At 41.4% G+C, this 20923-nt stretch overlaps 1 protein-coding gene and 1 pseudogene across 1 annotated transcript in view; one reads left to right on the top strand and one right to left on the bottom strand.

The window, feature by feature from the left end:
- Positions 1-6555: 6555 nt before the first annotated feature.
- Positions 6556-7270, top strand: LOC117060884 (annotated as a pseudogene).
- Positions 7271-8067: 797 nt separating this feature from the next.
- The window catches only part of CATSPERB (cation channel sperm associated auxiliary subunit beta), a 52086-nt gene continuing 39230 nt past the window's right edge, over positions 8068-20923 (bottom strand). Inside the window, exons 17-24 of the mRNA XM_033173453.1 lie at positions 20203-20342; positions 17919-18128; positions 14996-15106; positions 13001-13111; positions 11860-12054; positions 10626-10724; positions 9664-9738; positions 8068-8365 (exon numbers count right to left, since the gene is read on the bottom strand). Coding sequence (XP_033029344.1) covers positions 8141-8365; positions 9664-9738; positions 10626-10724; positions 11860-12054; positions 13001-13111; positions 14996-15106; positions 17919-18128; positions 20203-20342 — 1166 coding nt within the window. The 3' untranslated portion in view covers positions 8068-8140. The remainder of the gene's footprint in view (positions 8366-9663; positions 9739-10625; positions 10725-11859; positions 12055-13000; positions 13112-14995; positions 15107-17918; positions 18129-20202; positions 20343-20923) is intronic.

Here is a 20923-nt window from a genome sequence, read left to right as displayed (position 1 = left end):
CCTAGACAGCATCCAGTAGTGATATATGGAAGTGAGAGCTGGACCATAAAGAAGACTGATTGCCGAAGAATTGATGCTTTTAAATTATGGTGCTGGAGGAGACTCTTGAGAGTCCTATGGACTGCAAGAAGATCAAACCTATCCATTCTGAAGGAAATCAGCCCTGAGTGTTCACTGGAAGGACAGATCCTGAAGCTGAGGCTCCAATGCTTTGGCCACCTCATGAGAAGAGAAGACTCCCTGGGAAAGACCCTGATGTTGGGAAAGATGGAGGGCACAAGGAGAAGGGGACGACAGAGGACGAGATGGTTGGATAGTGTTCTCGAAGCTACCAAGATGAGTCTGACCAAACTGCGGGAGGCAGAATTTTACTTGCAAGAAACTGGAAAGGTGAAGAGATTCCGACAGTGGAAGAATGGCAGATGAAGTTAATGGACTTTATGGAACTCGCCGAACTGACCGCGAGAATCCGAGACCAGAGGGAGGAGAAGGTGCTTCAGGAGTGGAAGAACTTCAAAGACTATATAAATAAGTGTGTAAAATTAAATATTTGAGCAGAATTAGCTAGATGAATTGGCTTTAGCTAAGTGATGTTAGATAAAAATGTGTATAAGAAATATTGTTATGAATGATTTAAATCTGTAAGAATGTTAGGATGTGTAGTTTAAGCGTTGAACTATATTTGATTAATTATCCTAAAGATTTTAAGAAGCATTGTTAATGTTTATGGAAAAAGATACAAAGTTACCAAAGTATATTGACGTTGAATGCAGCCGGGTTTGCGGGGGAGGTCCATGGTTGAAGAAGATTGAAACAAGAATTAATAAGGATAAATATATGTTTTTGTGTATTTTAGGTAGGTATATGTTTTCTTTTGTTTATTGTGATTTTGTTTGAATTGTTTATTATGTTTTGCTATTGTTTTGTGTATTTCTATATGTGTATTGTTTTTGTTCCTTATGTTGAAAATAATAAAAAATCTTATAAAAAAAAAAAAACTGCGGGAGGCAGTGGAAGACAGGAGTGCCTGGTGTGCTCTGGTCCATGGGGTCACGAAGAGTCGGACACGACTAAACGACTAAACAACAACAAGAATCCTGGATTCAGTTCTGCAAACTGTGTGCACACATTTCCCTTTTAAGGGTGGGCCCTATATTGATACATCACTCAGACAAAATAAAGTTCTGATCTTTATGGAGTCCTTTGCAAATGACAGCACATGCAAAATGTATGGCTGCAACACCTCTTTGGGGCAAGGTTCAGTGCACTAGTAACTAACCCGTATGCAAGAATAGGAAGGGGAAATAAAGTAAAATACAACTTACCATTTACATTGTAGGTAAGTCCTGATGAAAGTTGTAAAACAGCTGCAAGCACAAGACAAAGCAGCAACAGCGCCATCTGTAATTGTAAAAATAATATAAATGTGCATTTAATTCAAAGCTATATATAAAGCTGGTCCCTCAATAGTCACACAATATATACAGTGATCAAGGAAGACAACAAGGATGCAGGTAAGATCAACATGCTTGGTCATCAAAGACCCCTTAGGTGCTATGGAAACTGCAAGCTGAAACCTGCTTCCTGTTCCAAACACTGGGTTCACCTATGGCAGAAAGAAGATTTAGTTCCCACCCCAGGTGCAGACCCTTCAAGTGTCCTGGATTTGCAGAAGCCGTCCGGGTTTCTGATTTGATTCCGGAATGACCCCCTATTTTACTCAGAGAAATGTTGGAGGGTATACAAATGCACTCCTGAGTTAAATGCCTTGCCTTTCTCTACTACATGTGAATGGCTGCAACTCATGCCACTGGGGAAAAGTAAAGTCTTGGATTTAAGGATTATGTTGTAGAGGGAGCAAAGAATCAGCTCAACACATGCGACTGATTCAACACCGACACTGTTTGCTCTGCTGCCCCTTGTTGCTTTGCTGTTATTTGTTCATTTATTGCTTTCTGCGCTGGATAGCTCAGCTGGTGAGAGCGTGGTGGTGAGAATGCCAAGGTCACAGGTTCAATCCCCGTATGAAACGGCTGCATATGCTTGCATTGCAGGGGGTTGGACTAGATGATCCTCAGGGTCCCTTTCCAACTCTACAAATCTTTGATTCTGTGAGGGATGTGAAACCTGTACTCCTCCTAATGTTGCTCTATTACTTCATCTGACCGGTGGCCATCGCTAGGAGTGATGGGAGCTGAAGTCTAATGTCAACTGGAGAAACAAAGATTCCCTATTCCTGCTCTGTATGACTGGATTCCTTTTGTTTTCTGTTTTGTTTGTTTGCTTCATACAGTCAATAGCTGCCGTGCAGATCTCAAATGAATGAATAGGCAGGATATGAATGTTAAAAATATTTTTTTAAAGAAAAAATGATAGATTTAAAAAATTGGACTACTTTGTTAAATTATAAGCAACTGGTTTGTGCAGGATCAGATTATTTCTTATGAACAGGCAGCAATAATACTCAATCATAGATACCCCCATTATTCCTGTTTTTTCAACAGAGACATATGGTAGAACAACTGAAAGCTAACTGTGAGTCTTCACATTAAGAAAAAAACTCATTTGAAAGCCTCAAGCAAAATGATAAAACCAAAGTAATACCAAAGATCTATTTAATACTCTCAATATATCTAAAAGAATATCTTTGTCCTTCCTACAACGTTCATAATATTATAAAGCACTCTAATCACTACACCATATTGGCAACTTGTAATTATAATTATGTAAATAATTATATCATTATTATCATTAAACAGAAAGAGTGAATGCTTCAGCAGATTAATGAATTGCATCATTGCCTATAATAATAATAATAATAATAATAATAATAATAATAATAATAATAATAATTTATTTGTACCCCACCCATCTGGCTGAGCTTCCCCAACCACTCTGGGCAGCTCCCAAACGAATGTTAAAACAATACAGCATTAAATACTGTATTAAAAACATCCCTAAACAGGGCTGCCTTCAGATGTCTCTTAAAAATAGGATAGCTGCTTATTTCCTTGACATCTGATGGAAGGGTGTTCCACAGGGTAGGCGCCAATACTGAAAAGGCCCTCTGTCTGGTTCCCTGTAACCTCATCTCTCACAATGAGGGAACCACCAGAAGGCCCTCGACGCTGGATTTCAGTGTCCGGGCTGAACGATGGGGGTGGAGATGCTCCTTCAGCTATACAGGACCAAGGCCGTTTCGGGCTTTAAAGGTCAACACCAACACTTTGAATTGTTCTCGGAAACGTACTGGGAGCCAATGTAGATCTCTCAGTGTTATGTGGTCCCGGCGGCCACTCCCAGTCACCAGTCTAGCTGCCGCATTCTGGATTAGTTGTAGTTTCCAGATCACCTTCAAAGGTAGCCCCACGTAGAGCGCATTGCAGTAGTCCAAGCGAGATATAACCAGTGCATGCACCACTCTGGCGAGACGGTCCGCGGGCAGGTAGGGTCTCAGCCTGCATATCAGATGGAGCTGGTAAACAGCCGCCATTGACATGGGGGGTGCCATACTTGGCATTATCTTGTGCCCAAATGAAACATTTCTTTCTTTCTTTAAACTTTTTCTATACCACTTCACATTTTAAAAGTAATCTCTATGTAGTTTTCCTGTCTTAAACAGAGCATTACTAAAAATCCAAGTAAAACATTACAAATGAGAATCAGATACATGCAAATACAATAATACTCCCCAATGGAATGCAGCAAAAGAAAAATCCAGCAAAACAAAATCATTGGGCCAATTGTAACTGCACGCTGTCTTGTAGAATGCAGTCTCCTGAAGATGATAATGTATGACCCAAAGTTTATGGTAGGGTTCATATCACCACCACAAACTTTGCAGAGGTCACCCATTTCCAATTTTATTTGATTTGATTACAAGGCCAGTAAATGACAAATTTAAAGATGCCCAATCCCTCAGTTTTCCTCTAAAAATTCCACACAAAGCTCTCCATGCAAACAGAACAAAAAATATGTTGCTTTAGAAACCCCTGTTATTCCACCCCCCCCCCCTTTGTTTAAATAATGGCTGCTCTAACTCTAAGAGGGAAAGAATTTCAACTGTCCTTGCTTCAGGGAAGGTTCTCACATACCTTCTTTGCTGAGGCTGTATTAGTTTGGCTGAGCCAACTTTTCAACTTCCAAGAGAGCCAGCCAACTGTTTGCTTTTATCTTGGGTTCCACAGGATGACAGTTGGAAGAGTTCAAGTTCCATCACGGTGACTCCTAATAGCAACAGGACTTTTGAACTGATCCAACTTCAGAAATGCTTGTGGACTAGTACAGGGGATAGATTTTCAGAATTTAAAATTATGTGGCAGGAGCAGTCTACTTTGAAATCTTCCCGTAGTCCTCACATAAAAATGAGGGTCAGTGGCTCTGATACAAAAACTACACAGGAGACCTGTCCTCCATGTTAATTTCCTCAGTTCATCTGTTGCTAGAACCACATAGGATGCAGTTAGATGAAGTGGGAGTCTTTCAAATTAAAAAGAAAAAGAAAAAACCCCCACAGTTGCAAGACTAAAATGAATGCCAAGAGGGTATCTTCAACCACCCACCCAGTTAGTGCTCCATCTATGGCAGAAGGGAAGCTGATAAAAGACTGGTAAGCAAATGGAAGAAAAAACTCAGGTCTCTGAATAACTTGTCTTATCTGAACACCTACTTAGTCATAAAAATGAATCACTTCCATGAGCAATTTTCTTAAAATAAAAATACTTTAATCCGTTTTGTGAGTGTTTCAGCTTGCAAACAACAACATAAAAATAGTATAAAGCAGGTTCACCAGACATGATTCCGCATTAACTATGAAAACAGAGGTGTTTTCCAGTGAGAAAAGGCAGCAGGGGGAGGCACTTCTCCTCTTTCACCCTCATTAAAAGGTTATTTAATTCCTCCTCTTTAACTTTCTGCCATCAAGGCTGTGTCATCAGCATATCTGAGGTTGTTGATGCGCATCCCTCACCTCGAAGGAGACAGTGTCAAAAAGAGTTCAGCCGGCATTTTGTCACCTGCATCAGGAATGACACCCAGGATGGCCCACACCCCTTTCCTACGCCACTACCAGTAGCCTACCCCCAACACCCTCTTAATGAAGGGAGACCCAGACGCCCCACTGTTTGTTGTAAAACTCTAATTTAAGTGACTAGGACAAAAAGAGTTTTTGGAGAGCACAGGTGACACAGATTTCAATGCATTCACAATCCCAGCTAGCTGAACAGGTGTGTGGATGTGTGTGTGCTCCTCAGCATTGCTGTTCTGTACTTCAGACACTTTGTGGCAGCAAAGCACAATATTTTCTGCACTTCAGGAGAAGAGAATTCCTCTCCTGCCTATGCCAAGCTCTATCAACAAAAAAGTTACATAAAAACCGGCTGTGCAAAAATTACTTAGGTGAGGGACACTAGAGGGCAGCATTCATACTGCCAAAAAGAGCACTCTCTGCCTGTATCTATACGTAATAATCAGATGTGTAAATAATATGTCTATGTGAAAATTTAATAAAAATCATTGCAAAAAAAGAGCTTCCCACTGTGACTCAGATTCCCACCTAATATTGGAGGCAGAACACAGCCATCATGACTAGTAGCTATTGACAGCCATACCCTCCATTAATTTGCCCAATACTCTTTTAGAGCCGTCCAAGATGTTACAGTGTCTTGTGGGAGGGTATTCCATAGTTTCATTATGTATTGTGTTAAGAAATGCTCCCTTTTGTCTGACCTGAATCTTCCAGTGTTCACCTCCATGAATCCTAACGCTATGAAAGAGGAAGCAAAACACATTCCTCAATCCATACATACTTTTATCATGTCCCCTTTTAGTTGCCTTATTCTCTAAACTAAAAAGCTTTTTGTCATGTTGGTTGCCTTTCTCTCAATCTTCTCCAACTCCACATTATCCTTTTTGTAGTGTGGTGCTGGAATTGTAAACAGCATTCCAAGTGTTGTTGTACTGCACTTTTGTATACTGTAATGGCATGATGATACTGACAATTTTATTTTCAGTGTTATTGGGCAAACATTTTAGGGGTGGTAAGTTTTACTCAGACTAGGTTTTACTCAACTAAGTTTTACTCAGAGTAGAGCTATTTAAGTTAACAAACCTAACTCCGCGATGCTCATTAATTTCACCAGGCCTACTGTTCTCATTTTAATTGTTTCTTTCTGCAGTATTTTATCTTGTAAATCTCTCAGAAACTTTTTTTAAGGTACAGAGCAACTAACGTTCAATAAAGAGTAATTATTATACAGTGGTGCCCCGCTAGACGAATGCCTCGCTAGACTAAAAACTCGCTAGACGAACGGCATTCGCTAGCGGAAGGCTGCCCCGCAAGACGAAAAAGTCAATGGGGCTGCCTCGCAAGACGAAAAAAAAAATTTTTTTTTCCGTCACGAAAACTAGCGGTTTGCATTGGTGCTTCGCTAGACGAATAATTCGCTCTACAAAGACACTCGCAGAACGAATTATTTTCGTCTAGCGAGGCACCACTGTAATAATATTCTATCTAAAACCATTTTTGAAGTCTGCTGCTTTTATATATGCCACTAGATGGTCGTATTTGGCTTTGTGTTCCGCCCTAAACTACCGGTATGTACAGAGCCTGATTTTGTAAGTAACCTGTTTGGTCTCGCAGAATCTTCTACTTCGATTATCCTTTCATAGAATATCTCCCTCTTAATAGCATAACCAAGTGCCAATGGGAATGGAGTCAGAATATGCCCACTGAGAAAGATAAGGGAAGTACAGTAATAGCAAGAGTCGTTAGCCGCGAAGTTCCCCAAACTATTCATTGGTGGCTTAAGCTTCAAAACAACAGAAGAAAGTTTGAGAAACTGCTATGAACAATGGGGAAAGTAAACGGATTGTGTGGTTATGAGAGACCCTGCAAGCAAACGAGAGTTTGGTTTTGTCACATTCTCTTCCATGGCTGAAGTTGGTGCAGCAATTGGCTGCCAGACCTCATTCCATTGATGGAACAGTGGTTGAGCAAAAAATTGCTGTAGCCAGGGAGGAATCTGGAAAACCTGGAGCTCATGTTACTGTGAAAAAAAATGTTTGTTGGTGGAATTAAAGAAGATACTGAGGAACATCACCTTAGAGACTACTACTCGGAATATGGAAAAATCGACACAATTGAAATAATTACAGACAGACAATCTGGTAAAAAGAGGGGCTTTGGATTTTAACTTTTGATGACCATGATCCAGTGGATAAAATTGTATTGCAGAAATACCATACTATTAATGGTGATAATGCAGAATAAAAGTTTTATCTTAGGAAAGTTTTTAATGACTGATGTTTTAATGTATTTTTAATATTTTGTTGGAAGCTGCCAAGAGTGTATAATTAATTAATTAATTAATTAATAATACAGTAATAATAAGGTTGGGGGAATTCCAAGGTTTGCACACATACGTACATTGAGAAGAGGGGGAGGAAGCACCTCTTCAATACCCAAATGAAGACTGAAGAGGTACTCAGTAGCCATGGGTTGTTTGCTTCCAGTATGAAGGAGAACCAAGCTTCTATGTAACAGCATATTCCTTCAGGCGTCTTTAAATTATTTCAAAATTGTTGTTATTTTACAAAATCTACATCCTCCTTTAGGTTTCCAATTCTTGTAATGTCAAAAAAGAGTTTTTAAAAACATGTTTCCAATAAGATTTAAAACAAGTGCACTAGCCCCCCCCCCCCCCAATTTGTGAAAAATCATTGCAAGTTGTTTGCTGCCTTGGTACGGAGCCTTTAATCAAGAAATAACCGGTACATAAAATAAACAGAGGCACAAATAGACACATTTAGCAATGCAGTGTATTTTAAATATATGAACTATTTTATTGTATATTGCTTCAGTGACATTTGGGGGGGGGTATTGCCCAATAAAGTTCAATAAAATTCATGACAAGCAGCGACTAAATGTGTTTCATCCTAAGGAACAACAAGAGAAAATTCCTCACATCTTTTTAAAAATATTTTACCTAAACAGAAAGACTACAGCTAAATATGAAATAGTTGTACATATGTTCGTTTAAAAAAAGACTGTTAACATTTGTGGTCCTGAAAAAAGCAACAGGGGGTTCTTACAGCAACTTTAAAAACCAACACATTATTATAACGTTATTACTATTGCCAGTCAACTAGTTCCTGCAGAATCACCAGAATTTACTGAATCTCTCTTGGGTGCGGGTTTTGATGCCACTTTATTTCTTCTTAGTTTCATTTTTAAGAAGTTCCATATGTCAATTTCAAATACATACAGAAGAAATGCCGCAAAAATAATGCCTCCAATTACTATAGCTGTCATTGAACCGATAAGAGAGTTTCCTGGGAATGCCAGTGGAGAATCGTCAATATAAATCTGCAACAGAAAATATTGTAATTCCAACAGCCACTTTCCTTCAAAGACTGAATATTGTGCAGCTGTTGACAACAAGATAATGAAACTGGTCTAAGAGTGATAGTGAAAGCTGGCATATGCAAATCTAAGTGGTGGGGGAATAGAAGCAGACATCTGAGTTTATAGGGAAACCAATTTGGTAAGCATTGCATGTGGTTTGCTGCAAGATACTGCACTATATTGTACCTCATAAAATAAAATACCCAGAAAAGTATGGGCTAAGAAAGTATGGCTCTCTATGTTAAGCATAGGTTTTTTGTTGTAATCTCAGACATTCTGATTCTATGAGGGAAGGCTCACAGTTCAGTGGTTAAGCACGTTTTGCTTACAAAAGGCCAAAGGTTCAGTTCCTACTAGTATTTCTACTTCAGAAAGATTTGGGGTAGCATGGCTAGGAAGGAACTCTCCCTGAAATATTGGAGAGGTGCTACTAGCCTTCCCAGACATTTGGGACTCCCATCCCCATTAGCCATGTGCAGTCCAAAATCACCTGGAAGGCATTAAACTGGAAAGGCTGGAGCAGAAAGTTAACCTGGCCCAGATTATCCAAGTGACTCTTAACAGCTGTTGTTTGAGGTGGCAGCCTTTCCATGGTGATATGTTTGGCACTGGCAGGCCTGCCAAGCAGGCAGGGGGCATATTGCTGTGCCAGAGCCAGCACATGGCCCAGACTCTGAACTTTAATTAACCCCCCCCATTAAGTTTCTAGAGCTTGTACATCAGAAGTGACAGAACAAAATTTTCAGGCATCATTCAAAGCCATTGCTTTGTGAGATAAGAGGCTACTCCTGTCTTGCAGTGTTTTTAATTAATGACTGAAGTCACAGTTGTGCTATTTAAATATCTGCTGGGCTTCTCTCACTAAAGAGTACTTGCCGCAAACCTGGGCCTTGGCATCCAGAAAGTCATTCATATATACAGGGTGAGTCCTTTAAAGACGCCCTGTGGATGTAGAGTACACATGTTCCACGGGGCCTCTTTTAAAAGACTCACCCTGTATGAGGCTATATATATACAATATAAATGCTCCAGTCTGCTTTAGCTGCCACTTCTGTGTGTTTCCCTAAAGTGTCCATCTCCAGTCCAGTCCCCCTTGCACCCGCTAATTCCTGCTGTTCACTGGGAATGTGCTGAAGTAAGGGCTAAATATGTGGGAACATTTTGTACAATCTCGTATACTATTTTATGTTTGTTAATTCATTCTATAGTGTGGTGTAATTTGTGTGTTGTTGTTTTTAAAAAAGAGCTAATGACAATACCTGAAATTCGTCAAATAAGTTACAAAAGGAGACTCCAGGAATAGTTGATACCCTGAAATGGAAAAGCTCAGATCCCTGTTGGAAAGGGGGAAAAGTTGTTACTAATATGCAGTAACATTTGTTTTCATTTTTTAATTAAAATTTTAATCCTTGGCTATTAATGGGATCTGGTTGCTGACAGAAAATAAGTGTTTTGTATGACCTGAACAGAATACAGATATGGCTGGCTGAACGGCAGCGTGGCATATGGTTCAATATTGCCTCAATATTGCTACTCCATTAAAAAAAAATCAATTCTCTTAAATGTCATAACCAATAACTAAAATATAAAGTGTTCATGTTCAGTTGAAATGTTTCACAGAAATAATGTGCCGTACCACGTAGAACAGACCCGTCCTCTGATGAAAATCAGGACATGTGTCTTTTGGTGCCATGCTGACTCGTGCAAGAGTGCAGCATCACTGCAAGCACTGATGCATCCTCCTCCCCAGGGTCAGCAGTGGCGCTGGAGGGGGTAAATGGGACATTCTGGCATCAAATCAGAAGCTGGGATGGCTTATTCAAATTCCGGGATGATCCAAGAAAATTGGGGCACTTTGAAAGGGTATGAGTACTCTTGCAACCCACTTTGTTTGAAAAGTTGGACCACCCTTGTACGCAGAGTTTAAGGTAAGAAGAGTTTGGGTTTAAGGTTTGGTCTTTTTGTTCACAGTACAGTGGTACCTCTGGTTACGAACTTAATTCGTTCCTGAGGTCCGTTCTTAACCTGAAACCGTTCTTAACCTGAGGTGCCACTTTAGCTAATGGGACCACCCACTGCCGCCACGCCACCAGTGCACAATTTTTGTTCTCATCCTGAGGTAAAGTTCTTAACCGAGGTACTCCTTCTGGATTAGCGGACTCTGTAACCCGAAGTGTTTGTAACCCAAGGTACCACTGTATGTATTTTCTCTGGCACTTACAGTTATCGTTATAGATAGGCCATCTGGATTATATAGTTCAGTATTGAGTCTGTGCTCCAAATATTTTTTCATTTTTAACGTACTTGATGTTTTATTGGTACCTGAAAAAAACAGTTAAAACAGTCGCAGACTTCATTCTTTTTTACATTTCAGTTGGAGTTGAAGACAAATGAATAGCCAGATCTATTTCTCATGAAATGTAAGAGTAAGAAAGGTATCAGAATCACAGCATGCTGTATTAGAGCTGCACAGGCTCTTCTACAACAGCTTTCCAGAGGTTAACGAACAGCAGTGCTTTTTTTCTAAAAAAAAGTTTAGGGGTACTCTCATTTTTCTACTCATATTGAAATACTGCCCCTCAATGAGGCCAAACTTAGATTCACAAAATGTTTAGGGTTATGCCTACCTCTGCATCCCCCCAGAAAAAAGCACTAACAGTGATTAATTATCGTGAGTGGGTGAAAAAGGAGGGGTGTGGGCAAACATTAATATGACATGTTGGTTAACCTTAACTATTCTTTGTTATAGCCAAAGTGCCACCATAAATATTAATCATGTTAAACGCTAGCAGGAGAAGTAGAGGAGGAGGAACAGCTAGGGGAAGGGGTGTACACTTCAGCAGCCTGTTCAGTACCCATGGGTTGTGTTATGCTTGTTTCAGACCTTAAGGGTCTGTGGGTATAATAGGTTTTGCATGTAGAAAGAATTGGACTAGATTCACATCTTTCCACATCAAGTCCTCCCTGAACTAGAACTTGCAACAGCCCCATCAGGCATGGTCAATGGATAGAGATGATGGGAATTCAGCAATATACGGGGGACCAAAGGTTCCTCACACCTACTACAGGGCAAGAAAGAGCCTGAAAATAAATTGATGACAAGCAGGGTCATCTTAAGCATATCCGACACCGTGGTGCAAAGCTCCCTCCCCATTCCCCCCATTTTTTAGGGAGGATGGCACTGCTGGTGGGGCTGGAGGAGGTGGGCAGAGGCTGGAGGGCAGCTCCTCTGGTGGGGAACAGGCGGAGGCTGGATGCGGCACCTCCTGGCTTAGCTGGCCGCTTTGTGCCATGGTGGCCATGGCAGATGGAGGCGGAGGTGGACAAGGACGACAAGCTGATGCCAGGAGGCGCCGCGTCCAGCCTCTGCCTCTTCCCTGGCGCCGTCCAGAACTTGCCACCCTGCGCCACTTGCCTCTATGAGTAAGACGCCCCTGGTGACAAGTATTTCCAACAGAACCTCTCCAATATGAAAGATACTGATGAATCCCAAGATTCTTCCGCTTCCTACCCGAAACTTTCCAGTTCGTTCTGTTGTTGACTTCTGTGATTGTGATAAAATAAGGAGCTGTCAGATTTACAGAGCGACCCTCATCCTCAATGGTGAAATAGAGAGGAAGCCTTGATACTGGGAATTTCATTCGCAGGGCCTGGCAATGAAAGATATATAGAAATTACTGACATTAAAATAATGCCAAACATTAAATAAATTGGAGTTCTTGTTATTAAATGCACCAAGAAAAAAACACACCAAGAACTCTGGCCAATAAAGTTTCAATAGTGGGAATAGTCCCTACTTGCAAATCAATAGTAAATTATGACAAAAACTAATCCATTCAAATACATATATTCAAACAGAGATTACAAACTCAAACAGAGATTACAAACTCAAACTCACAGGGATATGTACAACACAATAATCATCACCATTATTTGGATTAAAAAGAACTAAATCTTTACAGGACTAATTGGTCAAATCTGATCTGACCACATACTCAACAGAAACAATAATGGGGCATTACAGATGTGGAAATTGCAATATCTGTAAATATGCACTTCAAGTAAAGGAATTCGTCAATGAACAGACTGGTTTTAAGTTCCGGATTGAACATTTTAGTAATTGCAACACTAAGAACTGTGTATATGTATGGATGTGTCCGTGCAAGAAGCTGTACATAGGTAAGAGTACCAGACCGATAAAACTACGCATAAATGAACATCACTCACGAATCCGCAATAAAATATTAGAATCCTCGTTGGTAGAACACTACATACAACAGAAACACCAGGAAGATGATTTTGTATTTTTCATTAAGACTCCTTAGGGTAGTGATAAAGCAGGATATCAAATCCAAACTACTCCTCCTCCTCCTCCTCTTCTTCTTCTTCTTCTTCCCATTTGCAGAATTCTCTCCCCAGAGATATTTGCCTGCCACAACACTGTCATCTTCTCAGTACTAGCTAAGAGTATTTTTTATCTTCTTAGGCTTCTTAATGTACTGTTATTTTTATATACTTTACATACTGGATGTAATGGTTCCAGGATACTATATAACTCCTCAGAATAACAAACAAAAAACTGCACATAGCCCTTACCTTCTCCTTGCAATCAGAAAAGGCAACAGAAAATGACAGCTTCATATTTTCTGTACATCCACATTCAGAGCGCGTTGACTTGCCAGCACATTGCTTGTACCGTCCAGATTTCTGTGGAAAACATATGTAAACTGGATAGATCTGAGTCCTTCTCCTCATTCAGAGATCTTTGATGGCAAAGAAGGGATAGTAAAGGCAAAGGACCGTTAGGTCCAGTCACGGACGACTCTGGAGCTGTGGCACTCATCTCGCTTTACTGGCCGAGGGAGCCTGTGTTTGTCTGCAGACAGCTTCCAGGTCATGTGACCAGCATGACAAAGCCGCTTTTGGCAAACCAGAGCAGCATACGAGTGAGTGGCGGGTTAGGCAGCCCCACGACCCGCCGCTTGCCGGCGCGCCACGGGAGCAGCTCTGGCCAGATGTATCCGGCCGGCACTGCTGCGAACTGGCAAGCGAGCAGCGGGGCGGGCAGCCCCACGTCCCGCTGCTCGCTTGCCGGCTCACTGCGGGAGCAACTCGGGCCGGATGTATCCGGCCGGCGCTGCTGCGAGCCGGCGAGCAAGTGGCGAGTTGGGCAGCCCCACAACCCGCCGCTCACTCACCGGCTCACCGTGGGAGGGGCCAGGAAGTGTCACCACCCTCCCCTTATGCCCCGCCCTTCCTACGCCACTGCCTGCACGTTCAAATTTGTTGGAAAAGGGTTTTTCAGAAGGAAAGGGAAAGTCAGGGCAAAGAGAACTATGAATAACTCTGGTTCGTTAGTGAACAGGAAGCATGATATGTACTTGGGTAGAAGAGAAGCTTTCTCTTGAGCAAGAGACAAATGAGCTGAATGGACATTGGGGTTCCTGGGCGAATGATTTTACAGATGAAGTTCTCTGCCTGTTTTTCAGCCTTTCCCTTCTCTACTCTCTTCATATTCTCAAGCAGCCTTGATACTGTGGACTTTGAGAGTCTTTTCTCAGATGTAAAATATCATTATCCTGAATATATGGAATAGTGCAAAAGGAGCTATGCATGCCATCCTCTACTGCCTCCTGTTGATAGAACAGGAAAACATGGAGGATTGTAAAATGGGGTGGGGCAGTAGAGTTCACCTAGGGCAAAAAAGGGAAATGCTCATATTGACTGCTCTGGGTGCTTCAAATTGTTTCCATTACTCCTAAAGTATCTAAAGTATCTGGAAGAAGTGTGCATGCACACGAAAGCTCATACCAAGAACAAACTTAGTTGTTCTCTAAGGTGCTACTGGAATGATTTTTTTATTTTTTACTTTGTTTTGTCCTAAAGTATACAGTGGTACCTCAACTTACGAAGATAATCCGTTCCGAAGGCGCCCTCGTAAGTCTAAATCTTCGTAAGTTGAAGGCGCTATCTTGGAACGGTAAAAAAAAACGCAAGTCGAAAAAACCGCATTGAAAACCTCGTAAGTCGAGGTATCATGCTGCCGCTTTCCCTTCATAACTCGAAAAATTCGGAAGCAGCGGCCATTTTTTTGCTTCTGGAACTGATATGGAAGTTGAAAAATATGCAAGTCAGGATGCTCATAAGTCGAGGTACCACTGTATTTACCTTGATTGTGCGGAAAGTAGTTGGGCAATTTTCTGATCCTGATCTATCCTATTACTGCAAAGGTTTGGCAGGTGATATGAGGTGGCCATGAGGTGGCCATAAAGTTAAAACATAAGGATTAGAGCCCAAGTTTTCAGGTTATTTTTCTTAGAATAATATGCGAAAACCAGCTATTTATAGTGGGAGGCAGACATATGTTGCGTCTGTAGTATGTGCAAGCAGGACGCCTGAGTTCTGGGGCAAATTCTATAGAAATGCTCATCTGGAAGTTGAATTTCAATATTCTCCTCTTTATTAGAAATCTCTTTTCTTAATGTGTGTATGTGTATGTAAAGAACATGCAACAGCACGGAGTGCAAAATAAATAGCAATTTTAAAAAATGCATTCTCAAAGCTCTTACAGGAGTAGCTAGGAAGACTTACTTTTGAATTTGTAAAATAATCCCTCAGTTTAGGTTTGCTGGGGTCAGCATTATAGAAGTTTTCTGTGAGTGGAACAGCAATTCCCAAAACAGATGGTGGTCTGTAGTTCACCTGTACGAAAAACAACACATTTTAATGGGGAAAATTTATTGATTATATGAAGAATTTTTGCAAACAACTTAAATCATTAGCAGGACTGACATAAAAACGTGCAGTCAAAATTATTTAAACAAGATACAAAGGATGAATAGTAAATAGATATGAATTGGATATGCAGTGATAAAAGATAAAACATAAGTAAGCACAGAAAGGGGGGGGGGGTGAATGATTTGATGTTTTCTAATTGGTTGTATAAATTTATTTGTGTGATAATCTTTGTAAATGAAAAAATGGGGAAACTATATGAATGGGGAAATTATAAGACCAGCTTCCCCTTTGTGTCATCTCCCCAACTCTGTATTCATACACTTATTACCAGCACGACATATTTCTTTTTTTTTTTTTTTAAAAAAGACAAAATTTTATTAAGGCTTTATTAATACAAATAAAAGAACAAATTTAAAAAACAAACTAATCTAAATGAAGACAGAAAGAGAATGAGAGAGAAATGCAATCCTCTCTCAAAGGTAGATCTGAATCCGTGTCTCACACATAAGGGGGTGTTACAGGTAGGTAGTTGTGTTGGTCTGCCGTAGTCGAAACAAAATAAAAAATAAAAAAATTCCTTCCAGTAGCACCTTAAAGACCAACTAAGTTTGTTCTTGGTATGAGCTTTCGTGTGCATGCACACTTCTTCAGATACCCCAGATACATAAGGGGGTGGTTCTTCCCAGTTCTCACCTGGGAGATTCCCTTCTTCCAGCCTCCCACCCTAGGAGACCTTCCCTTCCCTGCCTCTCACACAGGGTCCTTCACCAGCCAGCCACCAGCTTCATGTGCATACAACCTCCTCATTGACCCAGAGCAGAGGACATAAAAACAACAACACCAGAAGCAAGACCAAAGGAAGGCAGGAAAAAGAAATATGAAGATGAAAATAATAAAAGAGTAGGAAAAGAAAGGGGGAAAGGGAAATAAAAGGGCTTCTGATTCAAATATCCCGAGAAGACCTCTGGAGCCCAGATGTAATGAAGCTCTTTTGTAGAAGGCAGTCCACTTCCAGTTTCCTAGACAGTTGGAAATGTTGGACTACTGGTGCAGCCGCCATGGTGAACTGCCGGTCCCATGGTAGCAGATGCCAGCCATGCAGTTAATTAAGGATAATTAGGAAATAGTTATCCTTGCAAGCCCCCTCCCCCCAGGGTCGGGGGGGGGAGAGATTCCTCTCGCGGATCGTCAGATAACCGTTTCTTGCTCTGACGGAATGTGTGGGCAGGGATGCAGAGGGCATAGCACTGCATGTATTGGAAACCCCCCAATGCAGTCGCCAAGAGCGGAGGTATCTCTGCTTCTTTTAAGATGTATCTGAATTTGGATTTTAGAAACAGACGTGTTTTGGAATAAAGAGAAAAATAACCTGCGAAGTGAATCAGCCACCGAGTGCCAAGGTTTTGATCTGGAGAGGACTCTCATTATGGTAACTGGAATGCTACGTAAGTGAAGGGGAGCCTTTGTTCTTTTTTACATTATTTTTGCTGTGTTATGAATCGGCAAGCATTCACTGAAAAAGAATCAATTATTAATGGAATGAAATTACTCATGGATTACAACTATATAGGGAATGCAAGAACTTATAATTTTCTTTTTGGAGTGCTTGAAAGAATAGCCTGTATGAAATACTGGGATGATTGCCAACTAAAGAGAGCTCAAGTTCTGATTTATTACGGTTTTGGTGAGATGCCTGCTTGTTAGAAGAAACAAGGAGATAAACACTGGAAGTTAACCAGAAGTTGTGGCCGGACACTGGATTGCTTCCAGTTTCAGAGAGGCAAAATGGAGCTGTGGTGTACCTGCACATGAGTTTTTGAAGGAAGGGCAATGTTGAAGAAAATTGACAGATTACAACATGAAGGAAAAGAAGGTATAGAAATATTTCACATAGCTGCTGTTGTTGTTCAGTCATTCAGTCGTGTCCGACTCTTCGTGACCCCATGGACCAGAGCACGCCAGGCACCCCATCCTCCATTGCCTCCCGCAGTTTGGCCAAACTCATGCCAGTCGCTTCGAAAACACTGTCCAACATTTCACACAGCTATAGAATACAAATTCCCTCTGCGTGTTAATGGATTTGGATTTATTAAACACGATCGAAAGTCATTACATCAGTGACTTACTTAGTGAACAAACTTAGTTGGTCTCTAAGGTGCTACTGGAAGGAATTTTTTAATTTTTATTTTGTTTTGACTATGGCAGACGAACACAGCTACCTACCTGTAACTGCTAGAACGAAGGATTAAGATCGGAATTGTGGAACTTGGACTAATTAAGAGAATTGGCGCAGGATCAAGGAATAACATTAACTCCTGATAGCCAGAACATGGGAAGTCATCCAGAAGTATTTAATTCGGAACTGTTTAATTGGCTCTTTAGATTGTATTGTGATTTGGCATGATTTGGCATGTTATTAATGTGATAATCCTCCATTGGATTGTTATTAATGAAACATTTAAAAATTGATTTTTTAAAAAAGACAGTTGGAAATGTTGACCCTGCCTTCTATTAGAAGAAAACTTAGCTTTTACCTGTCTGCTTCACTGACACAGATGCCAGAGAGTGTAGCCATGTCCTCAGGATTGCTCTCTGTTTCAAAGGCCACTCTTAAATCCATCCAACTCAGGAGTCTTGTGTCTGGGTGTGGCTTTGGAACAGTGTATCCCGGGGCTTCATAGAACAATGGGTATATCTGTGCCCTTCCCCTCTTCAGAACATTTAAGAAAGGGCAGGAAAAATTTCTAAACTAACATATAGGATTTAGGATCCTTACCGGTAGCTGCTTTAAAAGTCTGGCAATCGCTGAGCCATTTGGTTCAGCGCTGACATCCTCAACTAGCCAGTCCGAAGGAGAGGTTTTAGCAGATAGAACATAGTGCATTGATTTAAGATAGGAGCAAGCACTCTTCAGCATTAAGACAATAGTTGTCACTTCACATCGGAGAGATCCCGATGCGATAATCACAGATATGGTGGTTTTACCCTAGGGATGTTTATGAAAAAGCATAACATGAATTGGTCTCCAACATAGATTAATATAATTAGCTTCCCATCATAGTATGGATCTATACACAGGGGGGAAACCCACTATAAATAAGTCAGAAATCAAATCGTTATAACAAAAGTAAACAAAAATATGGAAAATTGCAAAGTATTTTGTTTGTTTTTTCTCCAGCACCATCTGGTGTTGCATGTTTATAATGCATTCAAAGTGCTGTTTTTCAGCTAATGTAGCTGACTCCATAGAGCAGGGGTAGGCAAACTAAGACTCGTGGGCTGGATAAGGCCCGAGGGGCTCTTTAATCCGGCCCGTGGACTCTGCGCCCGTCCGGTCAGTCCCTGTGCTAAACTGGCGCAGGGACTGACTTCTGCGATGGGCGCACGGGCGGCTTTGGGTTGGCTTCAGGAAGCTCCCACAGGCAATCCAAAGCCACAGACACCTCTGGGTGGGCAGCGATGCTGGCCAATCCGAAGCCGCGCTGGGTTTCCTCAGCGCATGGGTGGCAAGGCTTCGTATTGGCCAGCGATGCGGCCATGGAAAGAGAGGCCCCGCAGGTGCATCACGGGGCTTCGGCCGGAGCTTGGCGTGCCTGCTGGCCTCCACCTTGCACCCAGGAAAGCTCTCCCAGAAACAGGAGCTGCCACCGCCGATTCCCAACCACCGCCAGAGGAGATAGGATGGATATCAGGAAGAGGGGCTGGGGGAAAGAAGCCCCCCCACTGGTGTGTGCGTGCGTGCTTGCATGTATGTGTGTGTGCGTGGTCCAGCCCACCAGAAGATTTAAGAGACAGTGAGCTGGCCCGCTGGTAGAAAAGTTTGCTGACCCCAACCATAGAGCCTTATCCATGCAAGTATGGCTGTTGACGTAAGGCATTTGCATTCATTTCACCAGCACAGCATGTGTGAATTTTATGTACTAGAAGAAATCCAAATTCTGTCTTCCATTGGAATAGTTTTAAGAATTCTCATATGACAAAGGCCTCTCCTGCAGGAACATTTTAAATATTATTAATTTAATACTCCAAAACAAGCCTATGATAAAGAATATATCCATACCAAGACAAGGGTCATACATCAGGTAAAGGTAGCTGGGACTGGGCCCCATTCATAACAATAGAACTACAGTAGCTTTTAAGCTATCTCTGCCTTGCTTTGCCTCTCTGTGTGACAGGTCTTGGATGCTCCTGGGTGATTTTGAGAGAACTTGGATGGACCTATGAGATCTCGCAAGGCCACTTCAGAGCTTCTGGAGCCCCAGGATGCTCATGAAGGGGTCCAGTTCCAATGATTTGAGTATACACATTTTTGCAGATATCCAGAATGCTTTGAACTGAACGCCTGTGTAAGACACGGTCACACTGTAGTCATGAATAACTTGCATCCCATTGCTTTCAGTAAGTCTAGCTGTGTCTGTGATAAACTGGATGATAAAATAAACTGAAGCTGAATCACAAAAGGAGTGTAACACTATGAGTGACTAGTTTTTGTGTTCAGGATCTAACCTGTTCTAGGTGTTGCCAATTAGTTTCCGGGCCAAATTCCAAGTGCTGTTTTGACCTATGAAGCCTTAAATGGCTCAGGACTGTAATACCTCAAGGACAGGCTCGCCCTATATAAACCAACCAGGACCCAGCAATTTTAACCTGAGGCCCTTCTGCATGTGCCTTCTGTATAAGATGTCTGGAGGGTGGTATCACAAAAGCAGGCCTTTTCTGCGGTAGCTCCCCATTTGTGGAATGCTACCCCTAGGGAGGCTTGCCTGGTGCCTTCAATGCATATCTTTAGGTGTCAGGTGAAAGCGTTTCTCAAGCTTTTGGCTGATTAATGTTTTATTGCTTTTAAAATGTGCTTGTGCTTGTGCTTGTGGGCAGGGGGATTGCAGGCCCATGCACAGTGTGGCTTGGGAACTGGGAAGTAAGCAACAAAAATGACATGAGAAGAATTTGTACAAAAACACGGGGAGAAGACTGATAACACAGTTTTTTTTAGTCTGAATGCACATTAAACCTGTGTGTACTTTATCAAGGTACTCTGAAAAGAGCCAGAGGCATGTTACCTGTTCAAAAAATCTACTATGAACAGTGATATCGATTAAATTGCTATTGTTGTCATCAAAGTAAGTTTTTGTGTTCACATCCAGTAGAGAAGGCCTTCCAATTGCTATGTACATTAGCCTATCGTGAAACACATTATACGCTGTGGAAGGAAACAACAATGAGAAGGATGTTTATTTCCAATATTTCTTTTCTGTAAAACAACCTCACACAAGAGGAAAAACTTAAGCTCCGCTCTGAGACTGCAGTTGGGTTGAAAAATACTGGAGGATTTTGGCTGATTCCATTGTACCCTTATTTCATATACATCTGTGTACAAATGCACATCAAAACATTGAGTCAAAATGAGAAATCCATATGAAAGATCTGTAGGCAGGATGGGAGTCAATAGTTTCAAAATCTATATGACATATACATTCCAAACTAAACCTTTCTTCATAATGAAGGGGAAGGTGTTCAAGTGGTTGGTTGGCGGCTACCTCCAAGCCCTGATTTTCTAGCTCCATTTCAGTTGGGTCTCATGCCTGGTTCTGGCACAGAAACTGCCTTGGATGCCATGTGGAGTGACCTTTACCAAGACAGATATGGAGGGGAGGTGTGACCTTGTCAGTTCTCTTGGATTTTTCAGTGGCTTTTCAGTACCATTCTTCATGGTACAGTCAAACCTTAGAACTTGAACGGCTCCGTTGCTGAACGTTTTAGTTCCTGAACGCCGAAAACCCA

The sequence above is a fragment of the Lacerta agilis genome, chromosome 1 (genome assembly GCF_009819535.1).
Source record: "Lacerta agilis isolate rLacAgi1 chromosome 1, rLacAgi1.pri, whole genome shotgun sequence".
NCBI lineage: Eukaryota > Metazoa > Chordata > Lepidosauria > Squamata > Lacertidae > Lacerta > Lacerta agilis.
This window is presented reverse-complemented; position numbering and strand designations above follow the sequence as displayed.